General features: G+C 40.1%; 2 protein-coding genes across 2 annotated transcripts; both read right to left on the reverse strand.

The window, feature by feature from the left end:
- Nucleotides 1-8,951: 8,951 nt before the first annotated feature.
- Nucleotides 8,952-11,329, reverse strand: LOC110848876 (nucleolin). The gene is made up of 2 exons (XM_022096214.2): nucleotides 10,820-11,329; nucleotides 8,952-9,387 (listed from the first exon to the last, which is right to left on the reverse strand). Exons 1-2 carry the CDS (start codon nucleotides 11,234-11,236, stop codon nucleotides 9,076-9,078), a joined length of 729 nt encoding a protein of 242 aa, XP_021951906.1. The 5' UTR covers nucleotides 11,237-11,329; the 3' UTR covers nucleotides 8,952-9,075.
- A 5,167-nt stretch (nucleotides 11,330-16,496) lies between these two features.
- Nucleotides 16,497-24,425, reverse strand: LOC118435236 (mediator of RNA polymerase II transcription subunit 15-like). The gene is made up of 11 exons (XM_035850923.1): nucleotides 24,201-24,425; nucleotides 21,555-24,101; nucleotides 21,016-21,178; nucleotides 20,604-20,941; nucleotides 20,017-20,311; nucleotides 19,454-19,685; nucleotides 19,008-19,091; nucleotides 18,829-18,927; nucleotides 18,115-18,425; nucleotides 17,501-17,669; nucleotides 16,497-16,832 (listed from the first exon to the last, which is right to left on the reverse strand). The coding sequence occupies exons 1-10, from the start codon at nucleotides 24,423-24,425 to the stop codon at nucleotides 17,578-17,580; spliced, it is 4,386 nt and encodes a 1,461-aa protein (XP_035706816.1). The 3' UTR covers nucleotides 16,497-16,832; nucleotides 17,501-17,577.
- Between the last annotated feature and the right edge of the window lie 902 nt (nucleotides 24,426-25,327).

The raw sequence follows: 25,327 nt of genomic DNA on the forward strand, positions 1-25,327 counted from the left end.
CATGACCTGCTTTGCCCTGCAAGAAATGTGACAAACCCGCAAAAACCGAAACACTGGGATTGACCATGAATTTTTTGCCGTGTTGAATTTATTTTTGCTGACACCGACTTTCTTTCTTTCTCCTGCTGATAATCATAAAATGAAGCCATCCTCCTCAAAATTTGGGTGTCGTCTTCTTCCTCTTCTTCTTGTCTGTTCGTGATTAATGACATCGACTGAAGGGAAACCCAGCCAAGTGTGTGTACTGTGTGCATGGATGGATGGATAGATGAAAATTGTAACAAGTTTGTACATATACGTCGTATGAAGGCATCTTGTTAAATATCTCTCATCAGCAGAGGGCGGATATGTATTTATTTCAAAATTTTAAAATTTGAAGGCGACCGCTGGTCAAATTTTTAAAATTTGATGGCGACCGATGGTCAAATTTTTAAAATTTGATGGCGACCGATGGTCAAATTTTTAAAATTTGATGGCGACCGATGGTCAAATTTTGTGGGTTGTTTGTCCCCTAACTAGCATAAATAACAAAAATTGCCAAATATTCTTATATTCTGTTTCGTATTTCTAGTTTTTCAGAAGCATAAATGTTTCCGTTCAATTATTTGAAACATAAGCAAGTATTTTGCATATCCCTAAAATAAAATAAAATGCGTATACACATATATTTTCTAAATATTTCAACGATGTGAGACGAAATTTTTGTGCTTAAAGAAATTCGATCGAAAAAAATCCAGAATATTCTAAAACACAAATTTTGCAGTTTTTTTTATTTTTATGTATTTTCGTACATATTTCATAACTATGTATTCTGTTTTTTTTGCCTATATTAAATACATATTTCAACAATTTTTCGTAAATATATATATCCGCCCTCTGCTCATCATCGTACACGGGCTGCTCGTGGGACGTCTCTGTTCTCATAAAAATTGAATAGCTGATAGATTGCCTCCTGCTGATCACATATTTTTTCTCGCCGTCTCGCACAAATTACCCTCGGATCTATGGATTAATGATTAATCTCTCTCCAATCCAAGCCACGAAATTCGATCAGGAGGCATCCTGCAGAAAAAGCAGGGGCCGCGGAAGCGTGGGTGGGGACAGAGGGACAATGTCCCCAAGGTGGTTCGATGTCCCCGACATCTTCCCATCTTATATAAACCTCGCCTTCCCTCCTCTATCCTACAATGGCAATGTCCCCAGATGTCCCCTCAGCTTCTGCGGCCACTGATTACACGTGTATAACATAGTACTTTTATGCAGTGGCCGCGGAAGCGCGGGAATGTCCCCACGGTTATTCGATGTCCACATCATCTGCCCATATAAATATATGAACACCGCCCTCTCATGTCCTAAATATGACTGTCCCCAGATACCCCAACAGCTTCCGCGGCCACTGATTACGCGAGTATAACATACTTTTATTCAGTGGCCGCGGAAGCGTTGGTGAGTACAGAGGGACAATGTCCCCACAGTTGTTCGATGTCCGCATCATCTGCCCATCTTATTCAAACCCCTCCCTCCCCCCATCCTACAATGTTAACGTCCCCCAATATCCCCCCTGACAACATCCGCGGCCACTGCCGGAGAAAGTGCTGAGGATAACGGAAAACTGGTACCCACATCGCTCGCTCCTCGTCCTTAATTCGCTAACCTTGAACTTTGGTCAAACTTTTTTTTTGTTCCCGAGGATAAAAATTAATTTAATAGAAAAACTGGAATGGAATGATATTAGATTAGTCGACCCAGTGGAGCTTGTGGTGCAACGTGCTTTTGAGAATGGAGCAAACCAACGCTGCAAGATTTATGGATCCAATATCGCTTTTAACGGAACGCTGTGTGTGTTCAATTGCAGCTGTGACACGGTAAAATATACGACTCTATTCTCGATATTCGACCAGTGGCCGCGGAAGCCGTGGGGACATCTGGGGACGTTAACTTTGTAGGATGGGGGGAGGGAGGGGTTTATATAAGATGGGGAGATGATGCCGACATCGAACAACCGTGGGGACATTGTCCCTCTGTCCACACCAACGCTTCCGCGGCCAGTCCTTGAGCTTGCTTTTTATGGAGTTGGGAAAAGTCTAACTTTTAGTTTGCCAGCTTTTTCATAGAGTTTCGTCTAATTAAACGGGTTCGGGAGTCGGGAGAACGTGAAATGAAAAATATATTTTTTAAGGGAAGAATTAATTAAGTATGCATTGGACTTTGGGAAAGTGTATGTATTTTTGAACGTACGAATTTCCTCTATTTTTTGGAGTTGTTAGTTTAGTTGGAAATTCTACCTTTGAAGTTTTTGAAGGTTTTCGTGCAATTTTGTCCAATTCCAAAATATTCGCGGAAAAATATTGTTTTTTTTGACGAAATAAGTATGCAGTTTTTGAATTGAAATTCAAAAAAGCTTATATATTTTGTATTTAAATATATGGAAAATGTGCGAATTTATTGAAAGCCTTTACTTTTTATGGATCGAGTTCTTGGTTTAGTAACTTTTAATTTTTTGAGGGTATAGCTTTTTCATACAATTTTGTCTAATTAAATATATTCGCGAGGAAATGTAAACTATGTATACCTATATTTTTGTATCAAATAAGTTCCCTTTGTATGAATTGGATTTGGGAAAGTGTATAAAAGTACAAGTGCGAATTTTCTCTATTTTCGACGAGTCCCTCCTTACTTTTTATGTAGTTTTGAAAATTCTAACTTTTCGTTATCGGGCCTTTTCATAGAATTGTGTCCAATTAAACGTATTCGGGAGGACGTGAAATGAAAAATATGTATGTTTTTTTTACAGGAAATATGTAAGTTCCCATTGTTAAATTGGATTCGTTAAAATGTGTTTATTGAAAGAATTGCTTTTATGGAGCTCGTGGTTTTTCGGGGAAATCCTAACTTTTAGTTTCATACAATTTTGTCCAATTATTAAACGTATTCGAGAGGACACGAAAAATATATTTTTTCTACAGGAAATAAGTTCCCATTGTTGAATTGGATTTGGGAAAGTGTGTGTATCTTGCACAGGGAAAGTCGACGTACGAATTTTATTTGGAGCAAGAAGAAGTTAGTGCCAGGCCGAGCATGACTTTGCCAGCGTGTGGTTTTTAAATGGATCCGATTTTCTGCTCCAGTTCCGATAAATAGGTCTCCAACGAGGAAGCGAAAGTGAAAGTGAAAGTCAACCCGGCAACCGACAACAACCAAAGCAAACGCCACATTTATGCGACTTCCTCCTCCTCGATGTTCTCGATGAGATGAGGGGACACACTTGTGTGCACAATGATAAGTAAGCCTCTCTTCGTCTGTGTACATACACACACGTGCATAAGTTGATTCTATGCATTTATGTATGTAGTGTGTATATACAGGACAAAGAATAGGACAGGACAAACTGAAAAGTGAAACCATACATATAAAAAAGTAGAGTATAATTTTGACGGTTGCTTTCAAATTTCGGACCAACAAAAGGCAGGCACGTTGACGACACGTGGGCCACATATTAGTCGGTGTCAAAAGTGGTAGCAGGAGCAAATTCGACAGTAAAATAGGCACGAATAAGACATCTCTTGGTCGATGTACATACGTATGTACATACATACGTCGATTTTAAATAGATGTGTGTATATACGGGACAAACTGAAAACTGAAGCCATATAAAAAATAAAGTACATAATTTTGACGGTTGCTTTCAAATTTAGAACAAAAAGAGGAAAGTTTACGCGACACGTGGAACTGTACAGGCGGATAATAACCATGCCATATACATATTTTTCCCAGGTTTGATAAGTTTTAGTCGGTGTCAAAAGTGGTAGCAGGAGCAATTTCGACAGCTAGATAAATAGGCACGAATAAGGCATCTCTTCTTGGTCGATGTATATGTGCATGTGCATACGTTGATTTTAAATATGTGTGTATGTATACGGGATAAACTGAAACCTTCTAAAAAGTTATAATTTTGACGCTTGCTTTCAAATTTCCGACCAACAAAACCCACCACGTTGACGACATGTGGAAATCTACAGGCGGATAATGACAATGCCTCACAAGCCATATATTTTGTCCACTTTTGTTTGGTCTCAAACAAAAGTGGAGGAAGGAGGAACAAATTCGACAGCAAAAGATATACATTTCTTGGTCGATGTTGATACATATACGTCGATTCTATGCATGTATATGTACATATGTACCTATGTGTTTAAATAGGGGAAAAAGAGACACTTAAAACTGAAACCTTCTAAAAGTAATAATTTTGTATGTTAATTACTTCTAAATTTAGAACTAACAACAAATAGGCACGTTTACAGCATGTGGACATCTCTGCATATATGTATGTACATACGTATGTACGTAGGTGTTTTATTATTAATTTTCAAAAGGTATGTTCCGCACTGTTTCTGACCAAAATTTTGATGAAATAACAAACTTCAAATACATTTAGGAGGCTATGATTTTTTTCAACTCTGTGGGTTAACATAAACACTAGCAATAAATCGGCAAACTTTACCTCGACGGAAAAAATGCTAGATTTGCAAATTAAATATCGTAGTGTGATTTAATTTTTAATGCTGGATGGGCAATACGTGTCGCAGATTTATGGTTGAATGCTTAAAATGTACAATGAAAACTGCCCAACACAAAACACAAATTCAATTGGGTCAATAATTTTTAATGATGGCGAAACGAGGTCTCGGGCAAAAAGTCGCAAGGACGCTCAAAATCCGCTTCTTCCACAGAAAGGCTCCGGAAACTAGAAGAACCAATAATGAGAGATCCGCGATTGAAACTGTCCTATATAGCAGATGAGATGGGTGTTCCAAAACCAGCAATTTGTTCCATGTTAACTGAAGACTTAGGTATGAAAATGGTTTCCGTCCGTTGGGTACCAAAATTGCTTTCGGCATCTCAAAAACAAGACCTTTGCAATGCAAATTTTAACCTATTAAATGAAAACTGGAACCTGCTCAATATTTTATTAGCTGCATATGGTACTTGGGTTTACTATTATGACCCGGTGACCAAATAATAATTCCCTCAATGGAAGCACGAGGGGTTGCCACCGCCCGTGAATTGAAAAGTGCAAAAATCTGACAAAAAAATTGATGATGACCATTTTCAAGGATACCAAAGGTCCCCTCCTTATAAAATTTATTGCTGGAAATACTGCAATAAATGGGGCCGTGTATGCAGGAACCCCGAAGGAGCTGCGTCCTCCGGTTGAAAAGAAACGTGGGGTCAAAATAAAGAGTTGGCCTTTTTTTAGACGACAACGCGCCACCTAATACCTGGCTTTTTGCGAGGGTTAGTGCAGACGAAAATCGCTTTACCTGCACAAACCACGCCCCGTGCAGTCCAGACTTGTCCCTTAGTGATTATTATTCGTTTCGAAACTTAAAGAAAAACATCAGGGGAAAACGGTTTTCGGATGATAATGAAATCAAGTCGTAAATTTTGGCATATTTTCGAGGTAAATTTTAATGAGTTATTGCTAGTGTTAATGTTAACCTACAGAACAGAAAAAAATCACAGCATCCTAAAAGTATTTGAAGTTTGTTATTTCATCAAAAGTTTGGTCAGAAACAGTGCGGAACATACCTTTTGAAAATTAATAATAAAACACCCACGTATATCGTCAGTTCTAATCTCTATGTAGGTATGAATACACGGGAAAAAGGGACAAACTCGAAGCTGAAACCATATAAAAAAGTAGCGTACATAATTTTGACTCTAAATTTCAGACCACCAAAAACCAGGCAGGTTTACGACATGCCGGACGGATAATGACCATTGTATCGCAAACCACATGCTTTTCGACTTTTGTTCCGTGTCAAAGAACAAATTCGACAGCAAAATAGACACGAATAAGGACTCTCTCTTGGTCGATGTACAAATATACATCGATTCTAAACATGTATATGCATATGCGTGTATAATACGAGAAAAAGGGACAAACTGAAAACTGAAACCCTGTAAAAAGTAGAGTACATAATTTTGACGGTTGCTTTCAAATTTCTGATCAACAAACAGGAACGTTTACGCGACACGTGGAATAACTCACCGGGCGGGTAATGACAAATTTTTCCACTTTTGTTTGGTGTCAAAACTGATATCAGGAGCAAATTCGACAGCAAAATAAGCACATATAAATAAGGCCTCTCTTGATCAATGTGCATAATAATATGCACATACTGTGTGTATATACGGAAAATAGGATAAAATGGACAAGCTGAAAACGGAAACCGTCTAAAAAGCAGATTTATTTATAATTTTGACTCCAAACTTCGGACCCACAAAAAACCACCAAGGCGGATAATGACCGTCCCAACCCACATGTTTTTTCTACTTTTGTCCCCTGTCAAAAGTGGTGGGAGGAGCAAATTCGACAGCAAAATAGGTACACGGGAAGAAGGATTGGTTTCATTTCGGAATAAATTATTGGAATTCAAAGGAAAAAAAATGGATTTCTGCGAGGACGAGGAGAAGAGAAATATGGTGAAAGCAAAGCGGGGATGCATGTAAATAGCATACAAAATCCGGGTTCTTCCTTATTTTTCGGTTCGGTATTTTGCTCTGTATGGCGGATTTCTCTTTGTGTGCATGCCTGGTCGGCGGCTCACTCACAATCATAAAAGCAAATAATAAAAAGATTCTGTATCATTATTTGACTTTCTACTCAATGAAATGTTATATAGCGGTGGTGGGTTTGGGAGGTTTGGGAGGCAGAATTTCAAATATTTTGAAGATTCATATACATATCTACATACATATGAAAACCGAATTCGGATTTAGCCAGGATGGATGCCAGGATGGAATTTCATGGACGGTTTAATTAATTTAATCCCATGTCACGGGATTGGACTGGACTGAAATCATGTTTTATTATTCGGGTTGGTTTGTTGTCGGGTTTTCGGGAATTTCGTGCATTTTTTTGTGGAAAGTCACTGCACTAAAAAAAAAGAAATGACAAACAAAATTTGTTCATTTCATGCAAATTTTATTTTCTTGACTTTCACCAAAAACTGTTTCGTAAATTTTCAAGCACTTTTCTCTAAAAGCTCTCTACATATACTAAAATCGAAAGTGGCAAAAAATGTTGATAGGTGTTCACGTCAAAAAATATTAATTTTTTAAAAGTTTTGTTTAATATTATAATGTAGATTTTAAAAAAATATTCAATTTTGTTGACTTTCACTGAAAATTTCTACTAAAATCAGAAGCAGCAAGAAATGTGCATGTTCGTGTACAAAATTTATTTAAAAAAAATGTGTTCATTATTATCATAAAAAATAAATAAAATTTGATAGTTTTGTTGATTTCCTCCGAAAATTATTTCGTAAATATTAGAATTATTATTCCAGTTTGTTCTGGAAACTATTTACTAAAACCAGAAACACCAAGAGATGTGTAAGGGTTCACGTATATATATTGGTCATCATAATTTTGTTGACTTTTATCATCAAAAATTGTTTAGTAAATATTCGGACATTTTTTTCTGAAAGCTTTTAAAAAAAATAAAATCAGCATTAATAACAAAATGTTAAAGTTCATGTGAAAAAAAAATCCTAATTTTGTGTTGACTTTCACTTCACCCAGAATAATTGAATCTCATAATTTTCTCGGTGGCCAAAATGGATTAGATGCATTAGTTGTTGGTTGTCGGGTTGAAAAGCACTTACTCCTGCACAGACACGTTCACCGCGTAATTGAATGATTAAAGAGGTCAAATTAGTGTCAAAATAATTACGGGAAAAGTTACATGATTGACCTTTTCAAAAGTCCATTAGCAAAGAGAGCACTCCGTCCGTGTGATGACTCGTGATGTGTTTTTTTTTCAGGAAGCAGAAAAAAAACTTTGGGTACAAGCAAAGCCTAAAAATTTGCGAATCTCGTACTAATCTAGTTAGAGAATTTTTGTTAGTAATTTTGCAAATATTTGAATATTGGCAAATCTCTTTAACCAATTTAAAGTGCGATAGTTAGAGAATTTTTGTTAGTAATTTTGCAAATATTTGAATATTGGCAAATCTCTTTAACCAATTTAAAGTGCGATTTCAACGTAAGACTCGATGATTCATCTCCAAAATCATCAAAATCACCACATTTTTAATCATTGCTAGTCTCTGGGAATTTATTTTAGAATTCTGCAAGACAAATTTGTAGAGCTGGAATCGTTGCCATTTTTTAAAAGAAATATACACTCCAGATTTTGACCCTTTTTGAAAAAAGTTTAAGAAGCCTTCAGAAAAATTGGAACTCGTCGAAACTAGCTCAAAAAACTCAACGCTATTCCATCAATCAACTCACTGACTGTAAAGTCGTTATCCAGAATTTTAAAATAAGTTCCCAGAAGCAAGAATTAATTAAAAATGTTTAGAGTTTGACTCCTTGGGTGATGAGTTAGCGGATCCTATGGTATAAGTGATCCCAAAATCTGTAATTTTTATGGTTAAATAAAATTATTACCACATTTTTTTATGGCGTCGTACTCCACCAAGCTTACGGACAGAACGAAATGACCGCAGTAGATTGCGAGATAAGCTCGAAAGACGATTCGATCAGGATTGCGAATGGATTTATGGATATTCGGGTAAGATATTTAATTCAGGACTTGTTGGCTCATGACCAAAATACTAAAAATCGACGCATTTTTAATCATTTCGGACAAAATTCAGACACAAATTTAGAAGAGGACTGTGTCCCTGACTCGGGCTATATCAAGTCTGCACTGTAGGTTTTTAAGCCAGTTTCGATGAGTTCCAATTTTTCTGAAGGCTTCTTAACCTTAAGATCTCTTCCTCAATATGTGTCAAAATTTGGAGCGTATATTTTTAAAAAATTGAGAACGACCTTCCCAGCAAATTTGTCGTCCAGAATTTTAAAATAAGTTCCTACGGATGGGAAAGAAATCGTTAAAAATTTGATGATTTTGGGGATGAGTCATTGAGTCTTCGGTTAACTATGTTTTGAGGTAATTAAATTACATTTATTTTTTGTCCTTCGTAAAAAATGTATGTAAATGACACAATGCATTTCCCTGATTATTTTGGCATTATCTTTATAAATTAAAATTCCGGTATAGTTTTATGGTCGAGATCCGTACGACTTGACCCAAACTGGGCGATAATTCTGGTCTTCAGATCGCGGGGAATATCGCATCTTGGGAGAAAACCGGGTCAGAGGTAGTCGTGGTCCTTCCTCCGAGTCGTTATCGTCATCGTCCTCTAAATCACTGCGGGAATTCACTTTGGCATTAAGAACGCCGTACCAGGTCGCCTTTCCAACGGCTGGACCCCAGCCGACCGAGTGTACAGCAGTCGGCTTTTGTTTGTAGGTTTTGCGGTGGTGGGGGTGATGGTCATCGTCGCCGTGGCCGTGACCGTGGCCATGATCCCCCTGAAAAGTTAACAGCGTGCTAAATAAGTATTATTTCAATTCGCAGAAAAATTGCAAATTGAAGATACAAAATTGAACGCAGGACTCAATGACGAATCGCCAAAAGTGTCAAAATCAACACATTCGTAATCGTTTCTCGGCTCTGGAAATTTATTTTAAAATTCTGGACGACGAATTTGTACAACAGGAAGTAGTGTTTCTCACGGGTCGGGTTCTTGCAAATCCGAAACCCGAACCCGAACCCGGTACCACTGGTCCGAAACCCGAGGCCAACCCGAACCCGAAGAACCCGTACCCGTTTGCAGGGACCCGAACCCGAACTGGCGGTATAAATCCGAAACCCGAACCCGAAAACCCGAAAACCCGAAAATATTTTTAATTTTAAGGCATGGGCTGAATTTGTACTTTAAAATTATTTAAAAGCTTAAAAATCAACAATATTTATAATATTTCAAAAACTGCCCAGAGTGGCTTTCCGAGACCTTTAGAAATTTGAAAATCAGTCCAAAATTGGATAATTGTTTCCAGTTTGACGTTTCCAATTTTATTACTTATGTAATGTAATTAGGTATGATTCAGGTAATTGCATAGCAAAATTAGGATAAAAATTCGATATCGATAGTTCGCACCATAACACTAATTGAATCAGGCTCTTGTAAATCGTTTACCTTTTTGGAAACCATTGAAATTAAACGAATTTAAGACAACTAGAAATTGGAATTACTTACTTCAGTATTGCAACCGCTGAAGCACATGTAGTTCAACAATTTTTCTAATATCTTTTTGTGATATCGATCCAAAAAAGTTTGATTCGGGTTTCGGGTTCTTAATCCGTACCCGAACCCGACCCGAACCCGAAATTCTGACATGACAATTTTCGGACCCGAACCCGAACCCGAAAGTTTCGGGTTCTTAAATTTCGTATCCGAAGCAGAACCCGAACCCGAACCCGAAACCCGAAGTAAGGACCCGAACCCGTGAGAAACACTAAGGAAGTTTCCTATTTTTAAGAAATATACACTCCAGATTTTGCCACTTTTTGAAGGAGGAGATCTCAAGGTTCAGAAGCCTTCAGAAAAATCGGAACTCGTCGAACCTGGCTTCAAAAACTCGTACAAATTTGTCTTCCAGAATTTCAAAATAAATTCCCAGAGCGTAGAAATGATTAAAAATTTCTTGATGTTCATTTGATGCACTGAATTTTTAAAGCCAGTGTCGATGAAATCCAGTTTTCTTAAGTTGAGATCTCCTTCAAAATGTGTCAAAATCTGGAGTGTATATTTTTTAAAAATTGGGAACGATCTGCTCTACAAAGTTGTCGTCCAGAATTTTAAAATAAATTCCCAGAACGGAGAAATCGAAAAACGTGTTGATTTTGACGACTTTGTTGATGCAAATTAGGCAATTATTTTAAATATTATGAATTAATTACCGCATCGTCCTGCACTTCATCATCTTCATCGTCCTGTTCCTCATCACTATTATTCTCATCATCTTGCACCGCATTTTTCTGCCCTTCGACCGGCACGGCTTGCGGCCACCACGGCCATCTCGCCACGACGCCTTCCGCCTGCCCGAATCCCGGCCACTTGTAGAAGTACCAGGGGTCCTCCAAATACGGTTGGTACGGGACCAGCGGTGGCTGCTTCGCCGCGGCCGCGGCTGCGTCTTCTGCCTCCTTCTTTTTCTTGGCGGCGGCGGCGGCGACTTGCTCGTCGTTGTCGACGTCTTCGTTGGACTCGTCGTCTTCCTCCTCCTCAGAGGAATTTTCCGCCCCGTAAACGTGCTCGAGGAGGAGGAGGAGCGCGATGAAGAAGGCGACGAGGGATGGCAGGGCGAGAATCTTCATGGTTTATGAAGAATTTTTAAAAGTAAGAGAAACCAGTTTGTTCTCGGACGGACGAGACGTGAGAAGGAACTGAGGGTGGGTTTTGGCAGGAGTGAATAAGATGAAATGAAGGAATAATAAACAGGTGTGTGTGAAGGTGGAGGTTGGAGTGCTTGACCTGTGATGTGATCTGGTCGGACGGTGTATGTATGTAGAGGCAGAGATATGAAGCAAATCCGGATTTTTTAGTAAGCAGAGGGTGGATATGTATTTACCACTAATCGCTAAATATGTGATTAATATTTACAGAAAACGCTAAAATATTTATGAAAAACATACAAATCAGAGTTCTCGCAAAAATTTTATTTTTGAATTTAATGCTGTGGATTTTTTTGTGGTAAAATTTCTTGGAAAAAAATGGTCTCATATCGTTGAAATATTTACAAAATATGTATATTTTTGAAAAAAATATGTATATTTTTGAAAAAAATATGTAAATGCTTTACGTATTTTCCAAATGATAGCGGAAATATAAATATTTCTGAAAACCTCGAAAAAGTTTGCAACATGTAAAAATATTTTTAAATTTTGTGATCTATACGAGTTTTCTAAGACTGTTACACACAAAGTTTGACCGTCGGTCATCATCAAATAAAAAAGCTGAAAATAAATACATATCCACCCTCTGCTGATCACTGAATTGTCTTTATGCTTATGTACAAAGCTATTATTTTTATAAATTTGAATATAAATACGTATCTAATATGCAAATTTTTATCGTTTATTCGGCTTGTGTCTGACGTAACAGATGGCATTTCGGAAAGGATTTGTATTTGTGCATTTCGTTTCGTTCTTCTCGGAGAGTACGCAATTTCGACCTGAATTTACTTTCGGTCGGAGAGGAGGAAGAAGAAAAGCTCGTTATTATGCTAATGGAAAACAGAAGGGTTTCCAGAACGGGAAAATACACAGGGCAAAAGAGCTCATATTAATGCCTAATGCGAATTTAACTACCTGTGCAAAAAGTCATTACTTTCGCAGAAACGAGGCACGGAAAAGCCTGGCTTTAATCGAGATCACATTTCAATTCGATTTTCATTTCATTTCGTTTCACGGCGTGGTTGAAAAATGTGTGGAATTAGGAAGAAGTAAAATGCGAAATGTGTGGAATTTAAGTACTATCAGCAATATTAGTAAGATGCGAAATGTGTGTTTGTCGTGTGAATTACGTGAAAATAGGTTCGTAACTAACGGGTTTGCAAGACTTCAGTCAGTGAGTATGTATATGCAAATTACTATGTATGAACATTGCAAAACCGGTTCCGTTTCATATCTATACATCTGTAACAAAGGCTGTATTATGCCAAATCACAATCTGAGGTTTAAGTAAGCGCGTGTAAGTATGTGCATGCATATTATGTAAATTTTTGCAAGTTTTTGAAGGAGCCACCAAACACTCTAGTAGAAGTGGTGGGCGTAGGTGTGTAAGTAAGCATTTGGGTATGGATTTGGAGAAAATTATTGCAGAATGGATTCGCAAAAATTATATTGGGGATTGAAAATGATACCGGAGTGAAATCCACTTATTTGGACATGCGGGTATTGATTTTGATCTCCAAATTGGGTAAAAAATTCGTATTTTTAAAAATAATTTCTTAGAAAATGGTTTCTTATCTGAAGTAGAATTAATTTTGCATCATCTCCTTTGAAGAGTAATCCAGAATTGTATGAGTATGCGGAATCCCAGATTTGCAGAATTTTATGCAAAACAATTTTTTTGCAATGTCGCAATCATAATAATGCAACAATTTTCTGCACTCTGGGTTCCTCCTCCTTTGATTGAAGAGAATTCCAGAATTTTATGAATTCCATAAATTCCAGAAAATTGTATATAGAATAATTTTTTGCAATGTCGCCATTTTCTGCACTCCTATTTCCTCCAGATCGATTCATCAGAATGACGACAATCTGCATATCTCACTTACTTGCATACCTCCCGACCGACACGCGTAATCACATCACCTCGACAAAATCGAATCCATCCAATCTAACCATTGAATTGAATCTATTCTGATAAAACGTCTCCTTAAATTGCATTCTGTCAGATTTCTCCTCCTCCCAATTTTCATCTCAACACGAACGAAGCAGGCGTCTTGAATGAGATGAAATGTTGCTTACTTACTTAAATGAAGTTGAATGGAGCAGAGTGAAAGTAAACCAAACCACGAAACCAACCACCACCACTTTCACCAACCTGCCCGTCTCATCAGGAACATAAATAGAGATACAGTACATACTTGAGGAGAAGATTTCAAGTACTAAACAGAACAGAGACGTGATTATGCATATGATGCACAAATAAGCAGTGTTTCGGGTGCAAGTAAGTAACAAACTTGGAAGAAATAAGGGGGAGAAAGTGGTTTCTTGCAGGGGAATATTTTGACTGGGGAGAAATTCAAGGTGCAAGAAATTATGTCCCGCTATAAATACTTCATAAGGCGCGTGGCTAGATGGCGCTTATTTCTTGCACTTTCTCCCAGTTTCTTGCACCTCGCATTTCTTGCGTGGCTTAGTTTGAGTGCAAGAAAAGTGACAAGCCAGTAAGAAATGAGACACTGGGTGAAAGTAGTCACTGCCGACCACGTGTTTCGTGCGTGTGCAGGTGAGCACGTGCAAGAAATAGTGGGAGGAAAGTGGCTTTTGGCAGCAATTCTGACGTGCAAGAAATGCAAGGCGCCAGAAACTACAGTCTCTATACTTCATACGGGGCGTGGCTAGATGACACATATTTCTCCCACTTTCTCCCAGTTTCTTGCACCTCCCATTTCTTATTGATTTCCAGTGCAAGAAATGAACCAAACCAAACCACCCGCAAGTCGCGAAACACTGTATGCACACAGATAACGAAATATGGAGAGAGATAGAGAGCGAGAGAGATAGATTAAGTAGTCTTGGTCGTGGTTTAGTTGGGGTTTTGGTGGGCACGGGTTTGATGAGACAGGTACGTAGTCAAAGTGAAAGTTGAAGGCCAACCTCCAACTTTTCCCTGCTCACTCGCTCACTCACTTATTCATTTGCCAGGATCAGTATTAGCACTTTATTATGGACGAGGACGAAGAGAGATGGGCAAGCTGCGTTACTTGCATGCATGTTTTTCTCGGTGCGGTTGGACTTCTTCAGTGGCCGCGGAAGTGTGTGGGGGGGGACAGAGGGACAATGTCCCCAAGGTTATTCGCTGTCCCCATCATCTGTCCACGTGTATTAACCCTTTCCTCCCCTATCCTACAATCATACCTGTTCACCTTCATTCATTTTTCTGATTATGATTGTGAATGAAAATGAATTTCTTATCATTTGAATGAAAATGACTGAAGGATTCCGTCATTTCAGATGAATGACTGTGAATGAAAGGATTTCTCACTCATTTCATTTTTCACCCTATGCTTAATACATGGGGCGAAGTAAGAAATGAAGTCCGATGAAGTGAAGTGAAATGAAATGAATTTGAAAGAAAATGAGTGAATGTGAATGAAAATCTTCAGTCAGAAATGGAGATGATTGACTTTTGAATGAAAACTGAATTTTTGAACAGGTCAATGTTAATGTCCCCACAGCTTCCGCGGCCACTGATCATACATATGTCCCTCTCACGGGAGAGATTTCTCCATCCATCGTGCCGTGGTGAAAGTGAAACTAATTTGTTGCATATGTATGGACAATTGGGGGGCAAAGGGCAAACTGTTGGTTGGGCACAGTCATTGGGGAAATTAAGCCTTTTGTTGTCTCCTGGTTTGCTTTAGTTTGATTACATTAAGAGAGGAAAAGAAAGGCTTTTCAGTGGAGATGAGATGCGGATGTGGGGCATGCACGAGTGACCGTAGAGTTTCTTGGGGCGGAATTAAATCTACATTTGTGGAGAGGATTGAATTCAAATTGTAGTGTTTCGGGTGCAAGTAAGAAACCACGTGCAAGAAATAAGGGAAAGAAAGTGGTTTCTTGCAGGTAAATATTTTTACCTGCAAGAAATGCAAGGCGCAAGAAACTAAATCCCGCCGCTGTAAATACTTCATACGGCGCGTGGCTAGATGGCGCTTATTTCTTGCACTTTCTCCCGGTTTCTTGCACCTCGCGGTTCTTGAATTGCTTGTTTTGCAGTGCAAGAAATGTAGCAAATTCGCAAAAAGACGAAACTCTGGTGGTATTAATAAGTAGTTTATTAGAGCGAAATTATTTAAATCTACATTTTCGGAGAGGATTGAATTCAAGGATCGTTACCGAGTCGGTAATAAGTAAACAGTTTTGGTATGACGTTGAATCTTTCGGTGGATATTCTGTTCTTTGCAGAGTGTAGAGATGTTTTTGTTCCATCTTTATCACTAAACTATTCATACCAATTCAGTAAGCTTTTTGAGCTTTAAATTGTTACCTAGTCGGTGGTAGATAAACCAGTTTTGGTATGATGTTACTTCTCTACATTGGTTTCTGTCCCATCTCTATCACTCAAATAATCCATAAATTATTCATCATTCTTCAAGATTTTTGAGTTGAGGAGGATGAATTCGCATGAAAAAGTAATATGGAGAAGAAGCCAAACGAAGAGTATTCAGTATGGACACGTGTCGTGCTTAATTTTCATGCAAAAAAGCTAAAAGTTTCTTGAATTTGGCATTTGGCATAAAACGTATGAAAAAGTAAAGCGGATACGCATGAAGTCTCCTCGAAGAGAAAGATGGCCACGTGTCGTGCTTAATTTTCATGGAAGAAAAATGTATGCAAATATTTTTGCAAATGAGTTGAAACGTGATATTTAACATATTTATTTATATATGAATCTTACTTATTCATTTATATTTGCCACGAATGGACACGTGTCATGCATTATTTTCATGGAAAAAAATGGTAAAAGTTTCTTGAATTTGGCATAAAATGTCCACATGACAAAGTAAAGCGGACACGCATGAAGACTCCTAGAAGAGAAAGATGGCCACGTGTCGTGCTTAATTTTCATGGAAGAAAAATATATGCAAATATTTATGCAAATGAGTTGAAACGTGATCTTTGACCTATTTATATATACGTATTTACATATTTACTTACCCATTCATTTATATTTTCATGCAAAAAGGTAAAAGTTTCCTGAACTTGGTATAAAATGTCCATATGAAAAAGTAAAGCGGGCACGCATGAAGACTCCTCGAAGAGAAAGTTGGCCACGTGTCGTGCTTAATTTTCATGAAGAAAATATACGCAAATATTTATGCAAATGAGTTGAAACGTGATCTTTGCCATATTTATATATGTATATTTACTTATTCATTCATTTATACTTGACACGAATACATACATAATGTTTGTACCCTCACATAAAAGACATTTACTAGAGATACGACTCGGAGAAAACTAGTTATTTAATTTGTTTGTTGCTTTTTCCGAGCAAATATTATCGAGTGTTTTTGCGAGCGAGAGATTTCTAAGTAATTTCACTTTGACCCATTTGTTCCAAAGCCTATTGTTTTTTCCTTCGCCTCTTTAAAAAAAGTTGAAACTTGTAGAGTTTAGAGATGGATGAGAGGATGGGATGAGTTCTGGGTTGCTTGCTTACTGCGTTGTTTGTGTGCTGGAGAAAGTTTCAGAGTAAACAGAAATTTTGAGAGAAGTAAGGTTCAGGGGTGGGCAAAATACTGGTTCAAAATACAGCATTTTGAGCTCTGATGTTTACAGGGTTTGGATTTCTGGGGCTGTTGCCTGTTACATCCACAAAAAGACGAAAATCCACGTGGAGAAGGGGACGGTCGTACGAAAATACGGGTTTTGTGGAGAAATTAACTTTTCATCAAGGTCAAAATACGTTATTTTTTAAAAATCGTGAAATCAATGGATTTTTTTATACCAACAAAAAGTCAATTTATTTTTTTAAAAAACCTGTAATTTCGTAAGACTGTTGCAAATACGAAAATCTACGTAGAAAATGCAACAGTCTTTCAAAATTGCAGGTTTTTTTACGAAGAAATTGACTTATGGTCGGTACCAAAAAATGATTTGTTTTCATGATTTTCTAAAAATAATGTATTTTGACATAGGTAAAAAGTTAATTTCTCCACAAAACCTGTATTTTTGCTGCCTTCTCCACGTAGATTCTCGTCATTTTATGGGTGTAACAGCCCCGGAAACCCAAACCCTGAGAAGAACCGAGCTCAAAATACGATACATGTATTTTGCCCACCTCTGGTACATAAGTTTGTGAGCATTTTGTAGGTAAATATACTTATAAAGAGACGTACGTACGTAGATACATAAGAGGATTTGAGGATTACTTGGGACGCGACTTGTGATCTCGCTGTAAATAAATATTTTTACTACTTCTACTCTTCAACATAGCTGTACGACGGCTGCAGAACGACGGGGGCTGCAGGCTCGTTAAATTGAGACGAGGAACCGATTTCTTCCTCTTCGCCTGAAAGAAAAACGGAGAAAAGAAAAAAGATTGGAATTTAATTGATGATTGATTCGTAATTGAAGAAGTGAATAGAATCTCGGTGTTTCGGGGTTTGCTAGATTTCATGAACTGGAAGGCGAGAAACGCAAGAAATGCGAGGTGCAAGAAACTGGGAGAAAGTGTAAGAAATTTGCACTGTCAACTCCATGAAATATAACGGTGGGATGTAGTTTTTCTTGCACCGTGCATTTCTTGCAGGTCAAAATATGTAGGGACAAAAAACCACTTTCTTCCCGTTATTTCTTGCAAGTGGTTTACTTAATTGCAACCGAAAAACTCGTAAAAACGATCAAAATTCGAGAAAAACGAGGTCAAATTTACTAAAAGAAACTATTTCATTGTGGGAATTTTTCCAAGTGATTTCTTATTTGCACCCGAAACACTGGAATTTATTTTATTTTACCTTCTCCATCGGCATCAGGACCAGGTTTGTCGTTGATGGAGACCTTTTTACTGGAGGATTTTTTCTTGGCGAGCGGTACATCTTCTTCTTCGCCTTCATCCTCTTCAGCGCCCTCGTCTTCCTCTTCGTCGTCGTTGGGCAATCCGTACTCTTGAACTTGTTGGAGAAGTGTCATTTCCATGACGGATTCGTTCTCGTCCTCTTCGTTGATCTGTTCCAGGACGGAGTTGTACTCCTCGGTGGCGGAGGGAGGAGCAGGTGGCGGGTTTTGTTGGGTGGGGAGGGAGGTCCTCTGTGCCTTGGCGGAATTTCTGGGGAGAAGGGTTTTTAAATATGAGATAATTTGAATATAAATCGTCCGTTAAAATCAGCACATTTTTCACCTCTGGGAATTTATTTTTAAAAAATTCTGGACGACAATTTGTAGAGAAGGGAGTTGCCAATTTTTTAAAAATATGCACTCAAGATTTTTCCACTTTTTGTCGGAGGAGATCTCAAGTTTAAGAAGCCTTCAGAAAAATTGGAACTCGTCGAAACTGGCTCAAAAACTCACCGCCACTCTATTTATCAACTCACTGACAACTGAGTACAAATTAGTCGTCCAGAATTTTAAAATTAGTTCCCAGAGGGGAGAAATGGTTAAAAATGTGCAACTTTTTCCGATTTTTTTATGAGTCATCAAGTCCTTCGTTAATTACTAAATTAATTAATTACCGAGACGATCGCGCAGCTTTGACAAGTGCGGCGTTCGTAATTCCTGTATGACTTCCGCCTTGATACCGGTTTACGGAAGGTGGTGGTGCGTCCGATTGTCTGATTTTGAGTAAAGAATAATTTTTTAACATTAAAAAAATGAATGAGGGGATAAATAAATACAGCTTTATTTTGCTAACGTGTTCCATGTCCCGTCCGCATTGAGGACACCCACGGAGCGCATTTGTCTCTCCATGAGGAGCATGTCGCGACAGTCGTGGTCGCTGTGATGGACAGGAAATGTCATTAATTACACCTAACAATGAAGGTCTCCCAGCGTATATGCTCTCCGATTTTGAGCAAGTTAGTGTCAATCGATGACAAATTGATTAGGATGAAATTTGCGAAAGATACGATCTCCCAATGGACACGTTTGGCAAAGATATTTGCATCCGAAGAGGAGAATATGCTCTTTAAAGGCGACAAATTTTACACTTTGCGAATTTACTGCGTGTTTTCTCCTCTTCGGATGCAAATATCTCTGCCAAACGTGCCCATTGGGAGATCGCGTCTTTAGCAAATTTCACACTTATTAAATTTTTGATCGGTTGACATTAATTTGCTCAAAATAGGAAATTTATCTCACAATTTCTTCTTCATTCTCATCCTATGGAGGTCAAAAGCTCTTCGAGATGCGGTCGTGTGTCCGGCCAGAATGGGTCCAATTGTCGGAAGCGTGGGTCCGTTTGTAACGCCGGAAATGTTGCAATGTTTGTCGCACGAAATGCAGTTGAAATCTTTGAGCAATTTCTTCCTCGTTCCGGCCGGATCGGGTTCTTCGAGTTGTCTTTGAAGGCGACGAATCTTCTCGTCCAAGGCTGAAAAGAGGAATTTCAAATTTTGAAATTTAAACTTTCCAAATTATTTCAAAATTCTGGACGACGAATTTGTAGAGCAGGTCGTTCCCAATTTTTTAGAAATATCCACTCCAAATTTTGACACTTTTTGAAGGAGGAGATCTCAAGTTAAGCTTTCAGAAAAATTTGAACTCGTCGAAACTGGCTCAAAAAACTCGACGCCATTTCATTTATCAACTCACTGACTACAAATTTGTCGTCCAGAAATTTAAAATAAATTCCCAGAGCGGAGAAATGATTCAAAATGTGCTGATTTTGACGATTCGTCATGTTAAAATATGATCCGCTCCACCTTTAATATTCGATTTGAAGAAGGCCTTCACCGGAACGAGCTCGGATCGGTTCAATTTGTCCCGAACGTCGTGCACCAATTCGTCCGTGACTTGTTTCCAGTGTTCATTATTGTTCATTCCGGCCATCGCGAGGTCTCTGAGAGCGGTTTGGAGCTCCTCAATCGCCGTTCCAAACTCGTCGTAGGAAACTTTGGTGTTAATTTGACCCTTATCTGCTTTATCGTTTAGAGCGTCGATAAGCACTTGTTTTGTGACCATGCCGATCTCCACGGTGCGAAGTTGGTCCTGGATTCGCTGAAATTGAGAGAGAGGAAAAAAATTATGGCTTTTTTTCTGGGCTATTTTTTTGCGGGTGGTTTGCTACATTTGTTGAACTGCGAATCGAGAAATGCAAGAAATGCAATGTGCAAAAAACTGCAAGAAAGTGCGAAAAATGTGCGCCATGAAGCCACGCGTGGTATGAAGAATAATTGCGGGGCGTAGTTTCTCGCGCCATGCATTTCTTGCAGGTCAAAATATTTAACTGCACGATACCACTTTCTTGCAAGTGGTTACTTCCACCCGAAACACGGGATATTAAATTTACCGATAGCTTGTCTTGATGCTCCGTCGTCTGGGTCATCATATTGATCAAATTATTATAGAGATTTTGAATCTCTCCCTTTTCCACGGACGCTAAACCACTCGCGACGGAGACGGAGGTCGCCACCGCGGCCGCGTTGAGCGGATGAGTCGCCGTCACTCCGGCAGCAGGGCCGGGTTTAAGGACACCTGGTTGTTTCCCAGCCGCGGCGATGGGGGCGGGCTGGTTAAGAATATTTCGGGACGCGGTCTGACCAAGGTTGGCATTTTTTCCGGGCAGCATCATCGGTCTGTCCCAGCGCGCGGTGGCGATAGCGTCCAAATTTTCGGGGGGGATTTTGTCTAGAAAATTAATTTAAGATGTAAAGGAGGTGGAGGAAATTTGAAACATTTTTTTTAATATGCAAGAAGCGTACGAAGACGCTCGATCGTATCCATCGGAATTTTTTTGAGGATCGCGTCCTGCCTCAGGATCTTAATGGCGAGCGTTTCCTCGTTGTTTTTGATGATTTTAATCGCTTCCCAAATAGTGTTGAGACGTTCGAGGAAGTCCTGCTCGTCAAACTCGACGCCGTGAAGCTGTCCAAAAAGGAAAATTAGTTAGAATGGAGGTCTCCCAGCGTATGCTCTCCGATTTTGAGCAAATTAGTGTGAATCGATCGCAAATTTAATTAGGATGAAATTTGCGAAAGATACGATCTCCCAATGGGGACGTTTGGCAGAGATGTTTGCATCCGATCAGGAGAAAAACGCGTCCTAAAGTCGACAAACTTTACAGTTTCCAAATTTACTGCACGTTTTCTCCTCTTGGGATGCAAATCTCTCTGCCAAACGTGCCCATTTGGAGATGGCGTCTTTCACAAAATTTCATCCTAATTAAATTTGAGATCCATTATTTTAGTGAATCGAACTTAAAAATTCCTGCATAAACTATGCAAAAATGTCCCCCACTCACTCGCACGTTATTCCTAATCGCGTCCAAATCCAGCAAAATCAGAGAACGCATATCTCTCTGGAGCAGAATCTCTTCCGCATCGTGTCCATGCGGGGGCGGATAATTTGGGGGAAATCGCCCCATGAAGCTGGGTCTAGCATCATCTCCCTGATTCTGCTGTTGCTGCATGACCAGCCGCCCTGGTCCCGTCGGCGTTTTGGGGGAGTGACCCTGCACCGTTCGGGACTGGTCGGGCTGCTGGGTTCCCCCCGGTTGGTGGTGGGGCCCTGTCGGTCGTCCGGGCGAATGGCCATGGGTGGGGCGTTGCTGCGTGGGTGAGATGAGGGGACCAGATTTTGAGGGGACGGAGTGGACAGGTGGTCCTTGTGGGGGAGGAAGTTGACTGGTTTGAGGGTGCGGGGGACGAGCCGAAGAGTGCGCAGATGGAGGACCGGATGGTTGTTGGAGGGGGATAAAACCTTGACTTTGTGGGGGTGGGTAAGCTGCTTGACCTTGTTGACCTTGTTGTTGGGGTTGAGGAGGATAACCTTGTTGCTGGGGTTGAGGAGGAGGATAACCTTCACCCTGTTGAGGTGGATAACCTTGCTGTTGTTGTTGTGGAAGCAATTTTTGCCCTGCTGGCTTCGGCTTGGGAGGTCTTTGGCTTGGCTGTGGGGGAGGGTAACCTGGCTGGGCTTGACCTTGTTGCTGTGGAGGATAACCTGGCTGGGCTTGACCTTGTTGACCTTGTTGCTGTGGAGGATAACCTGGCTGGGCTTGACCTTGTTGACCTTGTTGCTGTGGAGGATAACCTGGCTGGGCTTGACCTTGTTGTTGTTGTGGAGGAGGATAACTTTGTTGCTGCTGCTGTGGAGGATAACTTGGTTGTTGCTGCTGCTGTGGAGGATAACCTTGACCTTGTTGTTGTGGTGGATAACCTTGACCTTGTTGTTGTGGAGGGTAACCTTGACCTTGTTGTTGAGGAGGGTAACCTTGACCTTGTTGTTGTGGAGGGTAACCTTGACCTTGTTGTTGAGGATAACCTTGGGTGCCTTGTTGTTGCACTTGTGGCTGTGGGGATGTTCCCTTATCTTGTCGCTGGACGATTTGTGTCTTAGGGCGGGGAATGGGGACACCATTTTCGTCAAGGGCAGGTTGAGGATCTTCGATGGAATTGTCATCCTCCGAAGGCGGGTGAGGTTCTTCCCCGGGTGTTTGCGTTTTCTGAGTTCTTTTCGCGGGAGGAGCGGCATCTGTTTGTGTCTGGCCTGGGGCAAAGTTGGGATGTGCTTGGGTTTCTTGGTCTTGAGTGGGGACGCCATAAGTAGAGGACTGGTCTTGTGGAAAAGTGCCCGGTTGACCAGGTTGACCTTGCATTTGGCCGGGTTGACCTTGCATTTGACCTGGTTGACCTTGCACTTGGCCTGGTTGACCTTGCACTTGGCCTGGTTGACCTTGCACTTGGCCTGGTTGACCTTGCACTTGGCCTGGTTGACCTTGCATTTGGCCGGGCTGACCTTGCATTACTTGACCGGGTTGACCTTGCATTACTTGACCTGGCTGTCCTTGACTTGGTCCCTGAATTTGCCCTGGTTGACCCTGCATTTGTCCCCCTGGTTGACCTTGCATTTGCCCTTGTGTTTGTCCTGGTGGACCTTGTAGTTGTCCAGGTTGTCCTTGTACTTGTCCTGGTTGACCTTGTATTTGGCCCTGTCCTTGCCCTCCTTGACCTTGCATTTGGCCCTGTCCTTGCCCTTGCATTTGGCCCTGTCCTTGCCCTCCTTGACCTTGCATTTGTCCTGGCTGACCTTGCACTTGTCCTGGTTGTCCTTGAACTTGTCCCGGTTGTCCTTGCATTTGCCCCTGTCCTTGACCCGGTTGACCTTGTATCATTTGACCTGGCTGTCCTTGCATTTGGCCTTGCTGCCCTTGGACTTGTCCCTGTGTTTGCCCAGGCTGACCTTGTGTTTGTCCTGGTTGTCCTTGCATTTGTCCTGGTGGACCTTGTAGTTGTCCAGGTTGTCCTTGTCCTGGTTGACCTGGAATCCGTTGTCCTAGCTGCCCTTGACCCGGTTGACCCTGTATCATTTGACCTTGTCCTGGCTGGCCTTGAACAAATTGTCCTTGACCTGGCTGTCCTTGAACAAATTGTCCTTGACCCGGCTGTCCTTGAACAAATTGCCCTTGTCCCGGCTGTCCTTGAACAAATTGCCCTTGTCCCGGCTGTCCTTGAACAAATTGCCCTTGTCCCGGCTGTCCTTGAACAAACTGTCCTTGTCCCGGTGGTCCTTGACCCGGTTGACCTTGAACGAATTGTCCCTGACCCGGCTGCCCTTGAATGATTTGTCCTTGTCCCGGCTGTCCTTGACCCGGCTGCCCTTGAACAAACTGTCCTTGTCCTTGTTGACCCTGTTGAAATAATGGAGTTTGTGCCTGTCCACGTGCCGAATTTGGAGCAGACGCCGACGTTCTGTGGGGTCGCATGACATCAATGTGTCCATTCGTAAACTGCATGACTCCCAGAAACGGAGCAACTTTCGAATGCCGGTCCAAATAATGTTGGAATTTCTGCAATTTCAAAAATTATGAGTAACATCACAAATAATTATGCAAAATTTCTGTAATTTCCGAAAATTATTGGCAATAATATAATTATGCAAATTTCACCTCAATCTGTTCCTGTTCATCGTCCCCCAAGGCGACTGGTAAGTTGTCGATGCCCAACTTGTCGCAGATGGAATGGAGCAAAATTCGCAAAATTTTGAAATTGACCGTTCCAATTTCCGGCGTCGCGAGGGCCAAGTCCACCAAATCTCCGATCGTCAAGGGTCCACCTTCTTCCCCTTCGCCCCCCACCTCCGGGGCAGCGGGTTCTTTCACGTCCGTCGCCATAATTATGGGTGAAAATATGCAAATCAAAAATCAGTCACGTTATCGTCGGGTGAAATGTGAGGAAAAACTTTGTCAGGATTATTTTAGTAGTTTTTTCGTAATTTTTTGTAAGAATGGGACGAAATTGTGGTTTTCTTTTTCGAAAATTTTTTTTTGGGGGAAATTGAATAAGTGAAACATTGGAAAATGTTGAATCGTCATGGTGTCAAAAGTTTTGACGACAAATCGATCCGTCGCAATTAAAAGGACGTGCAGTTTTTGGGATTATGTACCCGTCATGGTTGTCGGTCTGTCTGTCTGTCTATGGATTACGCTCATAAAATTTGTCCAATCAATGCAAAATTTTTTGGACACACGTAAAATATGCAAAATTAGGAATCTAATTCGAAAATTAAAGTCAAAATGTGCCCAAAAGTAATAAAAACTTGTAATGGTGGTACTCACGTCAATTATTAAGAACAATTTGACTCGGGCTAAATAAGCTGTACTACAGGTTTTTATCGTGGAAAAAAGGTGCAATTTTTGACCAACAAAGAAGTCATATTTCGAATTTCGAATTCGAAACCAAATTTTTTTTGCTGCATTATTTACAGATTGTTTTTATAAAATATGACATTTTTCCTCCACGCTCGCTTATTTTTCTGATTTTTGTCCCGATTTCTCGCTCAAAATTCAGTTCTCGTACATAATTTTGTTGATCGGTTTGCAAAATTTGTATGATTCTATTATTAAATGCGTAATTTTCTTGAAAAATGGGAATAATTGGCTTGACTAAATGGAAAAAATGCAGATTTTGCCTGAAAAGAAAATAATATTTAGGATTAGTTTGTATGTAACTTGCAAATTGTGATTGCATGTCATTTGCATCTCCTGATCCGGATCTCCGTCTGTGTATGACAACG

This window comes from Folsomia candida, unplaced genomic scaffold, assembly GCF_002217175.1.
Source record: "Folsomia candida strain VU population unplaced genomic scaffold, ASM221717v1 Fcan01_Sc004, whole genome shotgun sequence".
NCBI classification, from domain to species: Eukaryota; Metazoa; Arthropoda; class Collembola; order Entomobryomorpha; family Isotomidae; genus Folsomia; species Folsomia candida.